The 21109-nt window shown below is 40.2% G+C and overlaps 3 protein-coding genes across 4 annotated transcripts; all 3 read left to right on the top strand.

The window, feature by feature from the left end:
- The first annotated feature begins 1676 nt into the window (after positions 1–1676).
- On the top strand, positions 1677–6733 carry LOC113128613 (alcohol dehydrogenase 1). The gene is made up of 9 exons (XM_026304072.1): positions 1677–1872; positions 2816–2917; positions 3757–3898; positions 4073–4160; positions 4643–4862; positions 5072–5332; positions 5475–5607; positions 6150–6288; positions 6425–6733. Exons 1-9 carry the CDS (start codon positions 1855–1857, stop codon positions 6456–6458), a joined length of 1137 nt encoding a protein of 378 aa, XP_026159857.1. The 5' UTR covers positions 1677–1854; the 3' UTR covers positions 6459–6733.
- A 1586-nt stretch (positions 6734–8319) lies between these two features.
- Positions 8320–13827, top strand: LOC113128622 (alcohol dehydrogenase 1-like). 2 transcript variants are annotated; one of them, XM_026304094.2, is made up of 9 exons: positions 8320–8537; positions 9175–9276; positions 9854–9995; positions 10129–10216; positions 10440–10659; positions 11083–11343; positions 11466–11598; positions 11706–11844; positions 13521–13827. In XM_026304094.2, exons 1-9 carry the CDS (start codon positions 8520–8522, stop codon positions 13552–13554), a joined length of 1137 nt encoding a protein of 378 aa, XP_026159879.1. In that variant the 5' UTR covers positions 8320–8519; the 3' UTR covers positions 13555–13827. The 2 variants fall into 2 exon arrangements, with proteins under 2 accessions (XP_026159879.1, XP_026159870.1); XM_026304085.1 differs by lacking the exon at positions 13521–13827 and adding an exon at positions 11952–12133 and having other exon boundaries at positions 8321–8537.
- Positions 13828–15411: 1584 nt separating this feature from the next.
- Positions 15412–19214, top strand: LOC113128636 (alcohol dehydrogenase 1-like). Its single transcript, XM_026304107.2, has 9 exons — positions 15412–15637; positions 16274–16375; positions 16833–16974; positions 17108–17195; positions 17419–17638; positions 18050–18310; positions 18547–18679; positions 18787–18925; positions 19033–19214. Exons 1-9 carry the CDS (start codon positions 15620–15622, stop codon positions 19064–19066), a joined length of 1137 nt encoding a protein of 378 aa, XP_026159892.1. The 5' UTR covers positions 15412–15619; the 3' UTR covers positions 19067–19214.
- Positions 19215–21109: the final 1895 nt, after the last annotated feature.

Genomic DNA, 21109 nt, shown 5'->3' with positions numbered 1-21109 from the left:
TGCTTTTCTAAAAATCCCACTGATAAATGTCATAACTAGGATTGTTAAGTCTTTTTTGACATATTTTACTATTTCTTCTTCAGTAATAGTTAAAGTTTGCACTGGGTGTGTTCTTTGTTGCCTAATTCTCATGCATTTGATCATAGAAAATGGACTTTTTTGCAGAATATGAGCAGATTAGTAATATGTGAAGTGTTACCTATGGTAGTAGATTATAAAAACAATTAAAGCAAATCTACGTCAGTTTCATTAAGACTCATCTTTAACATGTAGGTAAATTGAAAGATCTTTAGTTCTTCAAACCACATATTGTATTCTTTTGTACATATTGTATCTAATAAACTGGCAAACAATCATCTCATCTAAATGATGTGTGTCCTGGTTAATGCATATTTACACATTTTGAGTGTTTAAGCTATTTGAATTTACATTTCTATGAAACTACAGAAACATTTCATTTTCATTTTTAACTATATCATCAGAAAAACAAATATTACAGCAAAATTAAAAATCTCATCTGTGGTAGATTCTATACCTAGAGTGGGATTTACTATAAAACATAAAAATGGACATAACTGGGCCGTGTTTTGTTTGCTATAGTTAGCACATCTATCCATTGTCAGTACCCACTTAGTCCTAACCAGGGTCACAGGGATCTGCTGGAGCCTATCCCAGCTCTCTTTGGGTGAAAGGCAGGGGTCCACCCTGGACAGGTCCCCAGTCCATCACAGGGCCACATAGAGACAAACAACCTCACACACTCACACTCACTCCTATGGGCAATTTAGAGTCACCAATCAACCTGACATACATGTTTTTGGACTGTGGGAAGAAACCAGAGTAGCTGGAGAAAACCCACACAAGCACAGGGAGAACATGCAAACTCCACACAGAAAGGCCCCTGATGGGTTTCAAACCAGGAACCTTCTTGCTGTGAGGCAACAATGCTATCCACCATTTCACCATGCTGCCCAAGCCTAAAACCAGACATGTTAGTAGTCACCATCTTTTCTTAAGAGTGACCTGAAGGACTAAATACAGCTCATTCACAGCTCGTTCTGTTTTTCCAGCTTCTTTAGGAAAGCACAAATAAATGATCTGACTTTAAGCCTTTGGCATCAATTATTGATCATCTAAATGTTTGCACGGCTTAAGCAGTCAGTTTCATTGTTCATTGTTATTTTTCAGTGTCAAAAGAAGATGAATTAATTTAAAATAGAAGGGTGTCTTCTTACAGGTCTGGTCCTAATGATGTTTTATCATTTCAAAGCCTTATTTATGGCTAATACACTGGGAAATAAATAGCTGGGTTTGTATATGTATTCACTATAGTAAGGCGGCATTAATTTGGTAATTGACCATTTCTTAAACCATTTTCCAACAACAAAGATGAAAAAAGTGCACATACCTGTTTAAAGAGAGTGTTTACCTGCACTGATATCTAATTACAACATGTCCAAGCAATCAATCTTACAGTACAGCAGTAACCTAACTTCATGCATGTATGCAGTTTACTATGACCACAGGGTGAATTTACCACTCAAAAAAACTGAATACATTTTTGTAATTTCAATTGTTTTCAGAATTTCTATCAAGACAGCCACAGTCTCCACACACCTGATGTCCAGATGTGAAAATCAGAAACTGATAACAGTTTTAGCAGGAAGAAGAATTTGTGCCAAAGTACAATCAAAAACATTCAAGGTCCCTGCCCTGGAGGATTGCATAACACTTTTTCTTGCAGCAGTATTTAAGCCTCAAGCCCAACCTCTCTCCTTCTCACTCTCCACTACTGTAGCTCTCTCGTCTCTCTTTTTCAACATCGCTCTCGTTCTTTGACTTTTTACTGCAAAAATGGCCACAGCTGGTAAGGTAGGTACATAATTCACCAAGGAGATCTTCATCTGCACAACTGTATTCACCCTGAGTGCTGCATAATTGTTTAGGTATAGCTAAGTAAATAAGTATAATTAGATAAGTAATAATGCAAAACATCAGTAAACAGTGATAATTGACTATTTCTCATTAGCATGTTTTACTTAAATATTATAAGTTTGTTAAGTGACCATAGAATATCTTCAGATTTAAGTACATTTTATATTTTTGCATGTGATGATAATTTATTTGGTGACATTTCTGGGTGTAATATGAGCAGATTTTTCCGAATGTTAGTAAAATGTGTTTCAGTGTGCTTGTTTGCAGTATTTGTATGTAATGCTCCAATGATTAAAATGCAGCTGTGGGGAAAGTCAGCATATCTGGGTTTGACTTGGCACACAGTTTGAAACAGTCCAGTCACTTTTTACGCAACTGTAGATATGGGCAAAGCTGAATGGGGATTAAAAAGAGAGAGCGAGAGAGAAGAGCAGTAGCCCAACGATTTATTGATATAATCACAGTGGACTAAAAAAAAAGGCAGACCATTTATCATGTCTGACAACAACTGATTTACTCAGTCATACTAAATTTTCCAAGCATACATTCATTATACTACATTCATATTATATACATATTATGCCAAGTAATATCTGGACTTTAATTCATACTTTCTCCAGGAGCATCTGTATCAGCTTGCCTTTAAATCATTGAGTAGTGACTTTATATTCTTTACTCAACTCAGAACACTAAAATGAAAAAATATGACTGAAATTTCTCAAACTGTGCCAGGTTGTTGGAAATGCACTTCCACATGTTACTCGAGTGGGTGCTTAAAAGGTTTGGGGACACTGCTATGGCACCTTTCCTAACACCTGTCCTAGTGTACTTTACCTGTGGCAGTAAAGTGAGATTTTATGCTGGTGTCACTGCTCTCTAGGTCATCAAGTGCAAGGCAGCAGTGGCCTGGGAGCCCAACAAGCCTTTGGTGATCGAGGATATTGAGGTAGCTCCACCCCAGGCTAACGAGGTCCGCATCAAGGTAAGAAATGTTCATTATCAAAACACACAGACACTCACACAGAGATGTCTTAATGCACTTGTGAGTGACTTTAAATCAATAAATCCTTGTTCTCCCAGTGTTTGTATAGGTTTTCTCCAGGTGCTCCAGCTTCCCCCCACAGTCCAAACACATGAACGTTGGGCTTAGGTTAATTGTTGACTCAAATTTGGCCATAATGTAAATGAATGAATATGACTGTGAATCTTTCTCTATATATGTCAGTCATGTGATCTCTCCAGGATGTACTCCACCTCTCACCAGTGTCAGCTGGGGTTGGCTCCTGCCACCCATGACCTTGGATAGTTACAAGCAGTATAGAGAAAAGATGGAGGGACTGAGGGATGGAGAGGAAGGGGAGAAGCTTCTGCTTTTTAAGGACCTCACTAACCAGAAATTCTATGTTGAGACATCTTTGCACTAAAAGTGTTGTTCTTAGTGTCCAGTGGTTCTCTGCTGGTTTCATACTTGACCCAGGCACAGCCTTGAAGTTCCATAAGTAATGTCAGTATTAAATTACATATCTCAATATAATGTATCTCAATCAGGGATCTCATATGTCAATCTCAATCTAAAGGACTGGTACTACTACTAAACCCACTGAGAGTGAACACTTATATACTCACCTTAATGCAGCTTCTAGCTTCTTATTTGGGTCATTGTTTTAAATATAAGAAAAAAAAAAATATATAAAATGAATATGCATTTTATGGTTACATACAGCTGCATTACTGAGGTTAAAGCTACATGTCCATGTCAAAGTTAACGCCTTCATCCTCAATATAAGTAATTTTATTATGTGACTGTTGTCTTTGGTGCAGATTGTAGCGACCGGGGTTTGCCACACAGACCTGTACCACCTGTTTGAGGGCATGCATAAAGACGGTTTCCCAGCAGTCCTTGGGCACGAGGGAGCTGGTATTGTTGAGAGTGTCGGGCCTGGGGTCACTGAATTTCAGCCAGGTCAGTTAAAGCTTAAAATCATTTGTCTGAGTCCTCGTGTTTCTCTCCCTGTCAGACTTAATGGTAGCAATGTTTGGACCAAACTGTATTTATGGCTTTCAGTCCAGATTAAGGAAACAAACCTGTTTCACAGGTTTAAATCAGTGTAGAATTTATGTTGTTTTTAAATTTCAGGTGACAAAGTGATTCCCCTGTTCATCTCCCAGTGCAGAGAGTGTCGTTTCTGTAAGAGCCCTAAGTCCAACCAGTGTGAAAAAGGATGGTAAGTTCATCTTTTCTACTCATCTCTTGATTCAGTCCAACCAGTGTTTGTTCATAAGGTTGTACATTCATTTTAATAGCAAATAACATTTTATGTAACATGCTTCTGTGTACAGTAACATTGTAAGTGGCACAAGCTACGCCCGGGTCCAACAGGGAACTCGGGAGTAGTAACACAGATCCATTATCTCAACCCCCACACTCTAAAACTGAATAAACCTTACTGTTAGTGTTGAATATGTGAAAGGACAATAGATAGCCTTTTTAAATTATTCCATTTAAGTAAGACAAATTTGTGTTTGCAATTCTGTATGCACAACACAATCTCACTCTCACTGTGATGATAATCAGAATATATAGATCTTTATTTTATTCTTTTTGAACAAATACTTGTGCACCTTAGCACCTTATAATAGGATAATGAATAATGCATACAAATACATGTTGTATTTTCATTTTCATTTGAATAAACTGTGTTCTCAGGACGGCTGACCGTTATGACGTAATGGCATTAGCAGACTCCAGATTTACCTGTAAGGGGAAGAAGGTGCTGCAGTTTATGGGAACCAGTACCTTCTCCCAGTACACTGTGGTTAACCAGATGGCTGTGGCTAAGATTGACCCCAGTGCCCCTCTGGACAAAGTCTGTCTCCTTGGCTGTGGGATCTGCACTGGGTATGGAGCAGCAGTCAACACTGCTAAGGTGTGTATGTCTGGGGATGGTCAATTATATGTTGCTAAAGGGTCATTTGTGCTGTAATAAGCTTCTTTTACACCATTCACAGGTCAACAGATGATTTGAAACATACCTAACTGTCTATGACTGACTACACAGTAGAACTGATGATTATCATGGAGCACTACTAAGACCAGCCTGAAGCACCATGTTGACCAGAGTCTTTGTCAGTGCAGGTGGAACCAGGCTCCACATGTGCTGTGTTTGGCCTGGGAGCTGTGGGTTTGGCTGCAGTCATGGGCTGCAAAGCTGCAGGAGCCAAGAAGATTTTTGCTGTTGACATCAATCCAGAGAAGTTTGAGAAGGCCAAGGTGTTCGGTGCAACCGACTTTGTGAATCCCAAGGATTATGACAAACCTATCAGCCAAGTGCTGGCTGAAATGACTAATGGAGGAGTGGACTACTCCCTGGAATGTGTGGGGAATGTGGGAGTCATGGTGAGTTGGATAAAGAGGTTTACATAAATATTTGATGTAAACTGGCTCAAGCCATATTTCAGCTAACATATCTCAGCTAACAGTAGGCATTTGAACCCCTGTGGTTACAAGCCCACTGACTTTGTGCTGTCTGTCCATATAGCGCAGTGCCTTGGAGTCCTGTGTGAAAGGCTGGGGTGTCAGCGTTCTGGTTGGTTGGACTGATTTGCACGACTTTGCTGCCAGACCCATTCAGCTCATTGCTGGACGCACATGGAAGGGCTCCTTGTTTGGAGGTGAGATGCATGTCAGTCATATACATGCTGATTTAAACCATTACGTTATCATTAGTTTTGATTGGTTAGCAGTGAAATAGGGGTAGGTCTTAATGTGAACTGATCAGAGAGCAGAGAGTGTGAGACTGGACGTGTAGATGCATAAATGTGTCATACTGCAGATAAATGGAAAACCTTTTCTTGGGGCCGTGATGAAGAACAAATGATCACCCCCTTAGTATTCTTGTTAGTTTCTGCTTATTGTCCAATGACCAGCATGATGGGGATCAAATGGAGCAGCAACTGAAAGTTAGTAGAGCTCATTCAGTTTCCAGGTAAGCCATACATCCTCTGTTTATTGACTGGCAAACAAAGGCAGCTGTTAGTTACAGCCACGAGGCTTAGCATTCAATAAATCCTCTAGACCTAGAATCATTTTAGTTAATCTCCGATGTTACCTGTGCTGTTATAGTATCCAAAAGACTATGTGCTTTATCTCCATTCATTGTGTTATTGAGATAATACTGTCTGATTTCATTGAGCGTGTGTTCTCTGGGTGACAGGATTTAAGAGTAAGGATGGGGTGCCTGGGATGGTTAAAGCCTACTTGGACAAGAAGGTGAAGCTGGATGAGTTTATCACTCACAAGATGACTTTGGACCAGGTCAATGATGCCATTGAACTGATGAAACATGGCAAATGGTATGTTTTCATGCATATATATAAATATATATACATATACACATATACATATTCTGCACCATCATGTACTAAGTTGATACTGAAATGAATTAAAAAGTGTAAATCTTTTAATTTCCGTTTTGTTTTTGCTCCACAGCATCAGGACCATCCTGAGCGTTTCTCCTCAATGAGCCCACTGTGTTACTTTCAGTGATATCAGAATCATTTAATGACCTGCAGCTGTGTTGTACTGAATTACAGCACAACGTTTATATGCACAAAACAAGGCAAAAAATAAACATATTTCAAATTATGCTACACACGTGTGCCTGACCCACAACTAGCTACACTATTCAGTGGGTTATATGCATTTTGTGACTGTGAGAATAATCTGCAGTCTTCACACAGCAAACGCAAAAGCTAACGTGTCGACATTTTTATGGTGCAAATAAATGGTCTAAACAGATGTATTTCAGTTTTGTCGTGTGTCATAGAAACTGTGTCTGATTTTCTGCCTGTATTGAGTGTTTCATTTCCATATTGCATTGTGTTTGGTGCGACAAAACAAACAGGTTTAGTTCAGATTTACTCTTATTTGTGTGTGTGTGTGTGTGTGTGTGTGTGTGTGAGGGTGTGTGAGGGTGTGTGTGTGTGTGTGTGTGTGTGTGTGTGTGTGTGTGCGTGTGTGTGTTTGTGTGTATACTGACCTTGGATCTTGGTTCAGAGCCAGATCCTTGTTGCGTTTGTCATTGTCATGGTTGTTTGTCATAGTTCTCTCCCCATATGTTCTAGTGTATCAGCTCCTGGTTTTCCTTGGATTAAGACTTAGGTTGTGTCTTAAGTTTCATTATACTTCAGTGTTTATGTTCCCTGAGAAACTTTTAGTTATTAAATGAAGCATGTTTAGTACTTCTCGTGTTGTCAGACTGCATTTTCAGCCTAGCTAAACACTTAACATGACAGAAGGATCTGGCTCAGCAGACAGATATCTCTCCACATGTTTGAGTCGACACAGTCCATGTGTCCCCTGTTACACCTGGTCCTCAGTGTGCCAACAGCTGTGTCCCCGTTGAATGTAAATGGCTGTCTGTGTGTCCGTACTGTGATACGTTGGTGACATGTCCATGACATTTACCCAACATCTCGCCCAACGTCAGCCTCCCCACACCTGCAACTGTTAAATTTGTCACCTGAATTGATAGCCAAGTGCCTAGCTAGCTAATTAAACAGGCTATACTCCTACAAAGTGGTTGACACACCTGAAGATATTAGTATTAGAAATATAACTTGAAGAAAATGTGATATCATGCTGTTATTTTGTTCGTTTAACTTCACAAGTGAAAAATCTTTCAGAATGAGGCTTCACTGACATATATGACAGATGTAACACTGGCTGGGACTGTTGGAGTTTGAATATCTCTAAAAGCAATAAGTACAGTACAGATACATTGATATAACCCTGTGGAGAAATACTAGTGACCAGTGAACAGTACTTTTTTAAATATATATATAAACTGTAAACCACAAGTTCCATACAGTAGCTTTTTAATGTAAAGCTAAATTGCTACACTTGGCAGTAAGCTAGTCAGAGATGCTAATGATTACAGCTTACTTTGGAGCTAAACACACTGTTTAATTCATTCTTTACACTTTTGTGCTGATTTGTGTTTTGGAAAGACACCACCTGACCTCCAAACTGCAGCACAGCAACATGGTAGTCTATGCACTGCTTATGTTTCTTGTTCACTTAAACTGGATCCTCTTCATGTCTCATTGTAAACATTTGCAGTGAATTCTCATTCATCTGTTTTAGTGTAATTACAACATTATAAGCTAAAGATTCTCTAAGACAATCTTCTCATACTTCAATTGTCGGCTCTATTCATTGACAGTTTCACTTTTTGTCTTCACCAAGTACTGAGGATGAATGTTTCTATATAGCTGCTAAAGGAGCCATGAAAATGTATTTAAGTAATGCCCCAACTTCCCTCTTAAGAACATTTTTAAAGGCACAGCTGGTGTTTATATTTGGCAACCAGGAACTGATAACAGTTTTAGCAGGAAGAAGAATTTGTGCCAAAGTACAATCAAAAACATTCAAGGTCCCTGCCCTGGAGGATTGCATAACACTTTTTCTTGCAGCAGTATTTAAGCCTCAAGCCCAACCTCTCTCCTTCTCACTCTCCACTACTGTAGCTCTCTCGTCTCTCTTTTTCAACATCGCTCTCGTTGTTTGACTTTTTACTGCAAAAATGGCCACAGCTGGTAAGGTAGGTACATAATTCACCAAGGAGATCTTCATCTGCACAACTGTATTCATCCTGAGTGCTGCATAATTGTTTAGGTATAGCTAAGTAAATTGGTGTAACTGTATATATTTGGCAAAGCTGAGCAGGACAGCAAACCAAAAAAAGAGAATAATGGAAGTCTAAGAATTTGTTGCACACAGTGGAATAAAAAATGAAAGCATTTCCAGGCAGCCCACATATCAAATGTGACAAGTGATTTATTCAGTGGTTGGTGTTGCCAAATTTGCTAACCTTACATTAATTACACTCCTATAATATGTCCTGAGCAGCTGAGCAGCTGGATCATTGTAATGACATGTTTTTAAAAAAACACAGTTGCACATACAAACAAATTGAGACCTTCAGATGCCTCCTTGCCTTTAAATCATTGAGTAGTGACTTTTTATTCTTTACTCAACTCAGAACACTAAAATGAAAAAATATGACTGAAATTTCTCAAACTGTGCCAGGTTGTTGGAAATGCACTTCCACATGTTTACTCGAGTGGGTGCTTAAAAGGTTTGGGGATACTGCTATGGCACCTTTCCTGACACCTGTCCTAGTGTACTTTACCTGTGGCAGTAAAGTGAGATTTTATGCTGGTGTCACTGCCCTCTAGGTCATCAAGTGCAAGGCAGCAGTGGCCTGGGAGCCCAACAAGCCTTTGGTGATCGAGGATATTGAGGTAGCTCCACCCCAGGCTAACGAGGTCCGGATCAAGGTGAGAAATGTTCATTATCAAAACGCACAGATACTCACACAGAGATGTCTTAATGCACTTGTGAGTGACTTGAAATCAATAAATCTTTGTAGTAGGGGAGAAGCTTCTGCTTTTTAAGGACCTCACTAACCAGAAATTCTATGTTGAGACATCTTTGCACTAAAAGTGTTGTTCTTAGTGTTCAGTGGTTCTCTGCTGGTTTCATACTTGACCCAGGTACAGCCCTGAAGTTCCATAATAACATTTTAATGTCAATATTAAATTACATATCTCAATCTAATATGAAAAGATTGGTACTACTACCAAACCCACTAAGTGAACCCACCTCAGTTCAGCTTTTAATGTCTTATTTCTGTTCTTTTGGTGCTTTGGTTAGAAAACTTTAGACTACAACTCTTTTAAATCTAAAAATATCCGATTTTTTCAGGGCGTTGGACTAAACTAGATCTATAATGTCACTACGCTTAAGGCACCGATCTCACCACTTCCTGTTCAGGGAAAGGGTTTAGTGAAATGTGGATTGTTAACAAAGCTCATATTCAAATAAAACAAGCAGTGATTGTTGTCTTCGGTGCAGATTGTAGCAACCAGTGTTTGCCACACAGACCTGTACCAGCTTTTTGAGTGTAAGAATAAAGATGGCTTCCCAATAATCCTTGGCCATGAGGCAGCTGGTATTGTAGAGAGTGTCGGGCCCGGAGTCACAGAATTTCAGCCAGGTCAGTTGAACACCAAGTTTTAACATGTGATATTATGTAGAGGGCCACATCAGTTTGGCAAAGTGCCATTCAGGCTGTCTTGAAAGTTGGAGTAAAACTCATTTGATGTGGAAAAACTGTTTTGGTCCTACAGGAGACAAGGTTATCCCTCTGTCCATCTCCAATTGTAGAGAATGTCGCTTCTGCAAGAGTCCTAAGACCAACCAGTGTGACAGAGGATGGTGAGTTCAGCCAGCATTCATATCAAACCAACAACAGTGCATTAACATTTTTACCATGATACCTTCCAGCTTAGGTGCTGTCTGATAATACCACACAGGGTCATTTAGATTTCAATTATTTAGCATATTACTCACAATGATTAATATTTGTTGCAGATTCTAATAGCAATCCACCAATTTAATAAAGTGGTGTATTTTCATTATAATAAATTCTTTTGTTCAGGGCCACTCGGGGCTATGATATAATGGCAGGGCCAGACTCCAGGTTTACCTGTAAGGGGAAGAAGGTGCTGCAGGTCATGGGAAATGGTACCTTCTCCCAGTACACTGTGGTTGACCAGATGGCTGTGGCTAAGATTGACCCCAGTGCCCCTCTGGACAAAGTCTGTCTCATTGGCTGTGGGATCTGCACTGGGTATGGAGCAGCAGTTAACACCGCTAAGGTGTGTATGTCTGGGGATGTTTGACTGTTCAGGATAAAGTCCAGATGGTCCAGTATGTGTCCACTCCTGTAGCTCTCTCGTCTCTCTTTTTCAACATCACTCTCATTTTTTGATGCTCATCTTTACTGCAAAAATGGCCACAGCTGGTAAGACAGGGACATAATTCACCAAGGAGATCTTCATCTGTGGTGTTTTAATGAATTTTCAAGCATACTGTGTAACTAGAGGTGGCATGACTTGGTAATAAGGTCTGAACGGTCATTTGTGGTGTAATAAACTCTTTCCACCCCATACTTAGGTCAGATTTGAAACATAGTGCCTATGATTCCACAATAGTCAGGGAGAACAGATGATTACCACTACATGGAGCACTACTAAAACCAGCCTGAAGCACCATGTTGACCAGAGTCTTTGTCAGTGCAGGTGGAACCAGGCTCCACATGTGCTGTGTTTGGCCTGGGAGCTGTGGGTTTGGCTGCAGTCATGGGCTGCAAAGCTGCAGGAGCCAAGAAGATTTTTGCTGTTGACATCAATCCAGAGAAGTTTGAGAAGGCCAAGGTGTTCGGTGCAACCGACTTTGTGAATCCCAAGGATTATGACAAACCTATCAGCCAAGTGCTGGCTGAAATGACTAATGGAGGAGTGGACTACTCCCTGGAATGTGTGGGGAATGTGGAAGTCATGGTATGTACACTAGACAGAACTTTAGATGAAAGTTTGGTGTGAAATAGCACAAGAAGGCTAATTATACTGAAAGTTCTTTCCCAATAAGTAATATTTAACTAATAAACCACACATGCTTTTAGCGCAGTGCCTTGGAGTCCTGTGTGAAAGGCTGGGGTGTCAGCGTTCTGGTTGGTTTTACAAATTTGCATGACTTTGCTGCCCGACCCATTCAGCTCATTGCTGGACGCACATGGAAGGGCTCCCACCTTGGAGGTGAGTAGCATCAGTTTTCTCTTCTTTTTCCCCAGTTGTTAAACTAGTATTAGAAGCATACAGCTCTTTGCACTTCTTTAATTATATGTGTGTTTTCTGGATGTCAGGATATAAGGTTAAGGATGGTGTGCCTGAGTTGGTTAAAGCCTACCTGGACAAAAAGTTGAAGGTGGATGAGTTTATCACTCACAACATGACTTTGGACCAGGTCAATGATGCCATTGAACTGATGAAACATGGCAAATGGTATATTTATACATTTATATTAAATAAACTATATTATATGTAGAGTTTTTCCATCGTTTATAATGTAATTGCAGTGTTTTCATTTCTTTTTGGATTTTTCTCCACAGCATCAGGACAGTCCTGAGTGTTTCTCCACAATGAGACCACTATGTTTCTTAGAAGAATACCAAAATCTTTTAATGGTCTGCAGCTGCTCTACTTAATCTCAACACAATACACACGGAACAAAGTGCATATAATAAAGACGTTTATGGTGCAAAATAAACGCTCTCAACAAATGCGATCTGCAGTTTTCGTGGCTGTTTTCTGGTTTTGTTTTGAGGTATATCATAGTAACAGCAAGTGCCTACATCATGTAGTGTCATGTTACTAAATTTAACATGGCAGTGTGATGAAAATGTTTTTGTCACTCAATCATCTTTAGTTTAAAGTTACTCAGACCAGCCTAGATATATCAGTGTTTGCTTAAGTTAGTTGGCAGACAGTGTTGTGCATTGTACATTATAATTCTTTTACCAGAATGGGATCTGGGATTTGCATTTGCACTACAAGTGCATTTGTATGTTGCCCTACAATATTACACACGTTTCAGTGAAACACCAGGCACCTTGAATTATGTGATTTTAAAAATTCATAAAATACTTTCTGGACATGTCCTAAACTTGTTGTCTCAGTTAGCTTCTTTATCACTGTGGTTTCAGCCAAAGTCAGAAAAATCTTTTTTTTTTTTTTTAAATAGCTTAATTACAGTCTCATAAACACTGTGCTATTAGTTTTTATCCTTGGACTTGGACCTTTATTTTGGTCCTACTTATTGTCTGTTCCTTGGTCATGATTTACAACTTTACTTTTCTCCTCATTCGTTATTGTTTTCAGCTGCTTCCCATTAGTTTGTATCTTGTGTGCCTTTCACCATCGCCAGCCACCTATTTCTTATTGTGGACTCCATGTGTTTTTTCTCCATGTTGTTCGGACTCGTCTGGACTCTTCTGGACTCTTCTTTTCACTCTATTCTGGTCGGTGTTTCTCCTTCTAAATAGTTGTGCACTAGCTCCTGTATGAATATCTGTATTGCCTTTCATGTCCCTGGTAAACGTATTTGATTTTTGTGTGTTGTCAAATGTTATTCTTAATTACCAATGTCTGTTTGATTTTTTTTTTTTTACTTTGAAATTCCAGGTTTAGCTCTAGCCATATCCTTTTGTTGGTATCATTGGCTGTGGTGGGTGTCTCTTGTTTCTGTTACCTTTCTGCTTTAGAGTATTAGTTTCCTGTTTGTGTCTGCATTTTGTTTCCCTGTTAGCATTTAGCATCCATCCATCATCTATACCTGCTTGTTCCTTAACCAGTGTCCCAGGGATCTGCTGGAGTCTATCCCAGCTCTCTTTGGGTGAAAGGCAGGGGTCCACCCTGGACAGGTCACCAGTCCATCACAGGGCCACATAGAGACAAACAACCTCACACACTCACACTCACTCCTATGGGCAATTTAGAGTCACCAATCAACCTGACATACATGTTTTTGGACTGTGGGAGGAAACCAGAGTACCTGGAGAAAACCCACACAAGCTCAGGGAGAACATGCAAACTCCACACAGAAAGGTCTAGGCTGGGTTTCAAACCAGGAACCTTCTTGCAGTGATCTGGTAGTATTTTCCTGCTTCTTTGCTCCACAGCATCAGGACCATCCTGAGCGTTTCTCCTCAATGAGCCCACTGTGTTACTTTCAGTGATATCAGAATCATTTAATGACCTGCAGCTGTGTTGTACTGAATTACAGCACAACATTTATATGTACAAAACAAGGCAAAAAATAAACACATTTCGAATTATGCTACACACGTGCCTGACCCACAACTAGCTACACTATTCAGTGGGTTATATGCATTTTGTGACTGTGAGAATAATCTGCAGTCTTCACACAGCAAACGCAAAAGCTAACGTGTCGACATTTTTATGGTGCAAATAAATGGTCTAAACAGATGTATTTCAGTTTTGTCGTGTGTCATAGTAACTGTGTCTGATTTTCTGCCTGTATTGAGTGTTTCATTTCCATATTGCATTGTGTTTGGTGGGACAAAACAAACAGGTTTAGTTCAGATTTACTCTTATTTGTGTGTGTGTGTGTGTGTGTGAGGGTGTGTGTGCGTGGGTGCGTGTGTGTGTGTGTGTGTGTGTGTGTGTGCGTGTTTGTGTGTATACTGACCTTGGATCTTGGTTCAGAGCCAGATCCTTGTTGCTGTTGTCATTGTCATGGTTGTTTGTCATGGTTCTCTCCCCATATGTTCTAGTGTATCAGCTCCTGGTTTTCCTTGGATTAAGACTCAGGTTGTGTCTTTTAAGTTTCATTATACTTCAGTGTTTATGTTCCCTGAGAAACTTTTAGTTATTAAATGAAGCATGTTTAGTACTTCTTGTGTTGTCAGACTGCATTTTCAGCCTAGCTAAACACTTAACATGACAGAAGGATCTGGCTCAGCAGACAGATATCTCTCCACATGTTTGAGTCCACGCCTGAGTCTGTGTCGACACAGTCCATGTGTCCCCTGTTACACCTGGTCCTCAGTGTGCCAACAGCCGTGTCCCCGTTGAGTGTAAATGGCTGTCTGTGTGTCCGTACTGTGATACGTTGGTGACATGTCCATGACATTTACCCAACATCTCGCCCAACGTCAGCCTCCCAACACCTGCAACTGTTAAATTTGTCACCTGAATTGATAGCCAAGTGCCTAGCTAGCTAATTAAACAGGCTATACTCCTACAAAGTGGTTGACACGCCTGAAGATATTAGTATTAGAAATATAACTTGAAGAAAATGTGATATCATGCTGTTATTTTGTTCGTTTAACTTCACAAGAGAAAAATCTTTCAGAATGAGGCTTCACTGACATATATGACAAATGTAACACTGGCTGGGACTGTTGGAGTTTGAATATCTCTAGCAATAAGCAATAAGGACAGTACAGATACATTGATATAACCCTGTGGAGAAATACTAGTGACCAGTGAACAGTACTTTTTAAAATATATATATAAACTGTAAACCACAAGTTCCATACAGTAGCTTTTTAATGTAAAGCTAAATTGCTACACTTGGCAGTAAGCTAGTCAGAGATGCTAATGATTACAGCTTACTTTAGAGCTAAACACACTGTTTAATTCATTCTTTACACTTTTGTGCTGATTTGTGTTTTGGAAAGACACCACCTGACCTCCAAACTGCAGCACAGCAACATGGTAGTCTATGCACTGCTTATGTTTCTTGTTCACTTAAACTGGATCCTCTTCATGTCTCATTGTAAACATTTGCAGTGAATTCTCATTCATCTGTTTTAGTGTAATTACAACATTATAAGCTAAAGATTCTCTAAGACAATCTTCTCATACTTCAATTGTCGGCTCTATTCATTGACAGTTTCACTTTTTGTCTTCACCAAGTACTGAGGATGAATGTTTCTATATAGCTGCTAAAGGAGCCATGAAAATGTATTTAAGTAATGCCCCAACTTCCCTCTTAAGAACATTTTTAAAGGCACAGCTGGTGTTTATATTTGGCAACCAGGAACTGATAACAGTTTTAGCAGGAAGAAGAATTTGTGCCAAAGTACAATCAAAAACATTCAAGGTCCCTGCCCTGGAGGATTGCATAACACTTTTTCTTGCAGCAGTATTTAAGCCTCAAGCCCAACCTCTCTCCTTCTCACTCTCCACTACTGTAGCTCTCTCGTCTCTCTTTTTCAACATCGCTCTCGTTGTTTGACTTTTTACTGCAAAAATGGCCACAGCTGGTAAGGTAGGTACATAATTCACCAAGGAGATCTTCATCTGCACAACTGTATTCATCCTGAGTGCTGCATAATTGTTTAGGTATAGCTAAGTAAATTGGTGTAACTGTATATATTTGGCAAAGCTGAGCAGGACAGCAAACCAAAAAAAGAGAATAATGGAAGTCTAAGAATTTGTTGCACACAGTGGAATAAAAAATGAAAGCATTTCCAGGCAGCCCACATATCAAATGTGACAAGTGATTTATTCAGTGGTTGGTGTTGCCAAATTTGCTAACCTTACATTAATTACACTCCTATAATATGTCCTGAGCAGCTGAGCAGCTGGATCATTGTAATGACATGTTTTTGAAAAAACACAGTTGCACATACAAACAAATTGAGACCTTCAGATGCCTCCTTGCCTTTAAATCATTGAGTAGTGACTTTTTATTCTTTACTCAACTCAGAACACTAAAATGAAAAATTATGACTGAAATTTCTCAAACTGTGCCAGGTTGTTGGAAATGCACTTCCACATGTTACTCGAGTGGGTGCTTAAAAGGTTTGGGGATACTGCTATGGCACCTTTCCTGACACCTGTCCTAGTGTACTTTACCTGTGGCAGTAAAGTGAGATTTTATGCTGGTGTCACTGCCCTCTAGGTCATCAAGTGCAAGGCAGCAGTGGCCTGGGAGCCCAACAAGCCTTTGGTGATCGAGGATGTTGAGGTAGCTCCACCCCAGGCTAACGAGGTCCGGATCAAGGTGAGAAATGTTCATTATCAAAACACACAGATACTCACACAGAGATGTCTAAATGCACTTGTGAGTGACTTGAAATCAATAAATCTTTGTAGTAGGGGAGAAGCTTCTGCTTTTTAAGGACCTCACTAACCAGAAATTCTATGTTGAGACATCTTTGCACTAAAAGTGTTGTTCTTAGTGTTCAGTGGTTCTCTGCTGGTTTCATACTTGACCCAGGCACAGCCCTGAAGTTCCATAATAACATTTTAATGTCAATATTAAATTACATATCTCAATCTAATATGAAAAATTGGTACTACTACCAAACCCACTAAGTGAACCCACCTCATTTCAGGTTTTAATGTCTTATTTCTGTTATTCTTTTGGTGCTTGGGTTAGAAACTTTAGACTACAACTCTTTTAAATCTAAAAATAAACGGACTAAACTAGATCTATAATGTTGTTGTCTTCGGTGCAGATTGTAGCAACCAGTGTTTGCCACACAGACCTGTACCAGCTTTTTGAGTGTAAGAATAAAGATGGCTTCCCAATAATCCTTGGCCATGAGGCAGCTGGTATTGTAGAGAGTGTCGGGCCCGGAGTCACAGAATTTCAGCCAGGTCAGTTGAACACCAAGTTTTAACATGTGATATTATGTAGAGGGCCACATCAGTTTGGCAAAATGCCATTCAGGCTGTCTTGAAAGTTGGACTAAAACTCATTTGATGTGGAAACACTGTTTTGGTCCTACAGGAGACAAGGTTATCCCTCTGTGCATCTCCAATTGTAGAGAATGTCGCTTCTGCAAGAGTCCTAAGACCAACCAGTGTGACAGAGGATGGTGAGTTCAGCCAGCATTCATCTCAAACCAACAACAGTGCATTAACATTTTTACCATGATACCTTCCAGCTTAGGTGCTGTCTGATAATACCACACAGGGTCATTTAGATTTCAGTTATTTAGCATATTACTCACGATGATTAGTATTTGTTGCAGATTCTAATAGCAATCCACCAATTTAATAAAGTGGTGTATTTTCATTATAATAAATTCTTTTGTTCAGGGCCTCTCTGGGCTATGATATAATGGCAGGGCCAGACTCCAGGTTTACCTGTAAGGGGAAGAAGGTGCTGCAGGTCATGGGAAATGGTACCTTCTCCCAGTACACTGTGGTTGACCAGGCTGCTGTGGCTAAGATTGACCCCAGTGCCCCTCTGGACAAAGTCTGTCTCATTGGCTGTGGGATCTGCACTGGGTATGGAGCAGCAGTTAATACTGCTAAGGTGTGTATGTTTGACTGTTCAGGATAAAGTCCAGATGGTCCAGTATGTGTCCACTCCTGTAGCTCTCGTCTCTCTTTTTCAACATCGCTCTCATTTTTTGATACTCATCTTTACTGCAAAAATGGCCACAGCTGGCAAGACAGGGACATAATTCACCAAGGAGATCTTCATCTGTGGTGTTTTAATGAATTTTCAAGCATACTGTGTAACTAGAGGTGGTATGACTTGGTAATAAGGTCTGAAAGGTCATTTGTGGTGTAATAAACTCTTTCCACCCCATACTTAGGTCAGATTTGAAACATAGTGCCTATGATTCCACAATAGTCAGGGAGAACAGATGATTACCACTACATGGAGCACTACTAAAACCAGCCTGAAGCACCATGTTGACCAGAGTCTTTGTCAGTGCAGGTGGAACCAGGCTCCACATGTGCTGTGTTTGGCCTGGGAGCTGTGGGTTTGGCTGCAGTCATGGGCTGCAAAGCTGCAGGAGCCAAGAAGATTTTTGCTGTTGACATCAATCCAGAGAAGTTTGAGAAGGCCAAGGTGTTCGGTGCAACCGACTTTGTGAATCCCAAGGATTATGACAAACCCATCAGCCAAGTGCTGGCTGAAATGACTAATGGAGGAGTGGACTACTCCCTGGAATGTATCGGGAATGTGGAAGTCATGGTATGTACACTAGACAGAGCTTTAGATGAAAGTTTGGTGTGAAATAGCACAAGAAGGCTAATTATACTGAAGGTTCTTTCCCATCCATCCATTTTCTATACCTGCTTTTTCCTGAATCAGGGTCACGGGGATCTGCTGGAGCCTATCCCAGCTCTTTCTCAGGTGGAAGGCAGGGGTACACCCTAGGTTCTTTCCCAATAAGTAATATTTAACTAATAAAGCACACATGCTTTTAGCGCAGTGCCTTGGAGTCCTGTGTGAAAGGCTGGGGTGTCAGCGTTCTGGTTGGTTGGACTGATTTGCACGACTTTGCTGCCAGACCCATTCAGCTCATTGCTGGACGCACATGGAAGGGCTCCGACCTTGGAGGTGAGTAGCATCAGTTTTCTCTTCTTTTTCCCCAGTTGTTAAACTAGTATTAGAAGCATACAGCTCTTTGCACTTCTTTAATTATATGTGTGTTTTCTGGATGTCAGGATATAAGGTTAAGGATGGTGTGCCTGAGTTGGTTAAAGCCTACCTGGACAAAAAGTTGAAGGTGGATGAGTTTATCACTCACAACATGACTTTGGACCAGGTCAATGATGCCATTGAACTGATGAAACATGGCAAATGGTATATTTATACATTTATATTAAATAAACTATATTATATGTAGAGTTTTTCCATCGTTTATAATGTAATTGCAGTGTTTTCATTTCTTTTTGGATTTTTCTCCACAGCATCAGGACAGTCCTGAGTGTTTCTCCACAATGAGACCACTATGTTTCTTAGAAGAATACCAAAATCTTTTAATGGTCTGCAGCTGCTCTACTTAATCTCAACACAATACACACGGAACAAAGTGCATATAATAAAGACGTTTATGGTGCAAAATAAACGCTCTCAACAAATGCGATCTGCAGTTTTCGTGGCTGTTTTCTGGTTTTGTTTTGAGGTATATCATAGTAACAGCAAGTGCCTACATCATGTAGTGTCATGTTACTAAATTTAACATGGCAGTGTGATGAAAATGTTTTTGTCACTCAATCATCTTTAGTTTAAAGTTACTCAGACCAGCCTAGATATATCAGTGTTTGCTTAAGTTAGTTGGCAGACAGTGTTGTGCATTGTACATTATAATTCTTTTACCAGAATGGGATCTGGGATTTGCATTTGCACTACAAGTGCATTTGTATGTTGCCCTACAATATTACACACAATATTTCAGTGAAACACCAGGCACCTTGAATTATGTGATTTTAATGATTCATAAAATACTTTCTGGACATGTCCTAACAACTTGTTTTCTCAGTTAGCTTCTTTATCAAACGAATGGGCTGTTGCATCAACACAGTGGTTTCAGCCAAAGTCAGAAAAATCTTTTTTTTTTTTTTAAAAATAGCTTAATTACAGTCTCATAAACACTCTCCTGCATTGATGACAGTTGTAAAATTTCTGTGTAATAATATTATTATATCAAGATAACTTACCGTGCTATTAGTTTTTATCCTTGGACTTGGACCTTTATTTTGGTCCTACTTATTGTCTGTTCCTTGGTCATGATTTACAACTTTACTTTTCTCCTCATTCGTTATTGTTTTCAGCTGCTTCCCATTAGTTTGTATCTTGTGTGCCTTTCACCATCGCCAGCCACCTATTTCTTATTGTGGACTCCATGTGTTTTTTCTCCATGTTGTTCGGACTCGTCTGGACTCTTCTGGACTCTTCTTTTCACTCTATTCTGGTCGGTGTTTCTCCTTCTAAATAGTTGTGCACTAGCTCCTGTATGAATATCTGTATTGCCTTTCATGTCCCTGGTAAACGTATTTGATTTTTGTGTGTTGTCAAATGTTATTCTTAATTACCAGTGTCTGTTTGATTTTTTTTTTTTACTTTGAAATTCCAAGTTTAGCTCTAGCCATATCCTTTTGTTGGTATCATTGGCTGTGGTGGGTGTCTCTTGTTTCTGTTACCTTTCTGCTTTAGAGTATTAGTTTCCTGTTTGTGTCTGCATTTTGTTTCCCTGTTAGCATTTAGCATCCATCCATCATCTATACCTGCTTGTTCCTTAACCAGGGTCCCAGGAATCTGCTGGAGCCTATCCCAGCTCTCTTTGGGTGAAAGGCAGGGGTCCACCCTGGACAGGTCACCAGTCCATCACAGGGCCACATAGAGACAAACAACCTCACACACTCACACTCACTCCTATGGGCAATTTAGAGTCACCAATCAACCTGACATACATGTTTTTGGACTGTGGGAGGAAACCAGAGTACCTGGAGAAAACCCACACAAGCACAGGGAGAACATACAAACTCCACACAGAAAGGCCCCTGATGGGTTTCAAACCAGGAACCTTCTTGTTGTGAGGCAACAGTGCTATCCACCATTCCACCATGCTGACCTATTAGCATACCTTTCTGTTTAAATCAAGCTTTGCAGATCTGCACTCCTCCAGTCTGGTGTTGCGTTTGAGTCCAGACTTCAGTAAGTTAAAAACATCCATCCATCCATCCATCCATCTTCTATACCCGCTTTTCCTGGCTCAGGGTCACGGGGATCAGCTGGAGCCTATCCCAGCTCTCTCTCGGGTGGAAGGCAGGGGTCCACCCTGGACAGGTCACCAGTCCATCACAGGGCCACATAGAGACAAACAACCACACACACTCACACTCACTCCTATGGGCAATTTAGAGTCACCAATCAACCTGACATACATGTTTTTGGACTGTGGGAGGAAACCAGAGTACCTGGAGAAAACCCACACAAGCACAGGGAGAACATACAAACTCCACACAGAAAGGCCCCTGATGGGTT

This window comes from Mastacembelus armatus, chromosome 22 (assembly GCF_900324485.2).
Source record: "Mastacembelus armatus chromosome 22, fMasArm1.2, whole genome shotgun sequence".
NCBI lineage: Eukaryota > Metazoa > Chordata > Actinopteri > Synbranchiformes > Mastacembelidae > Mastacembelus > Mastacembelus armatus.
This window is presented reverse-complemented; position numbering and strand designations above follow the sequence as displayed.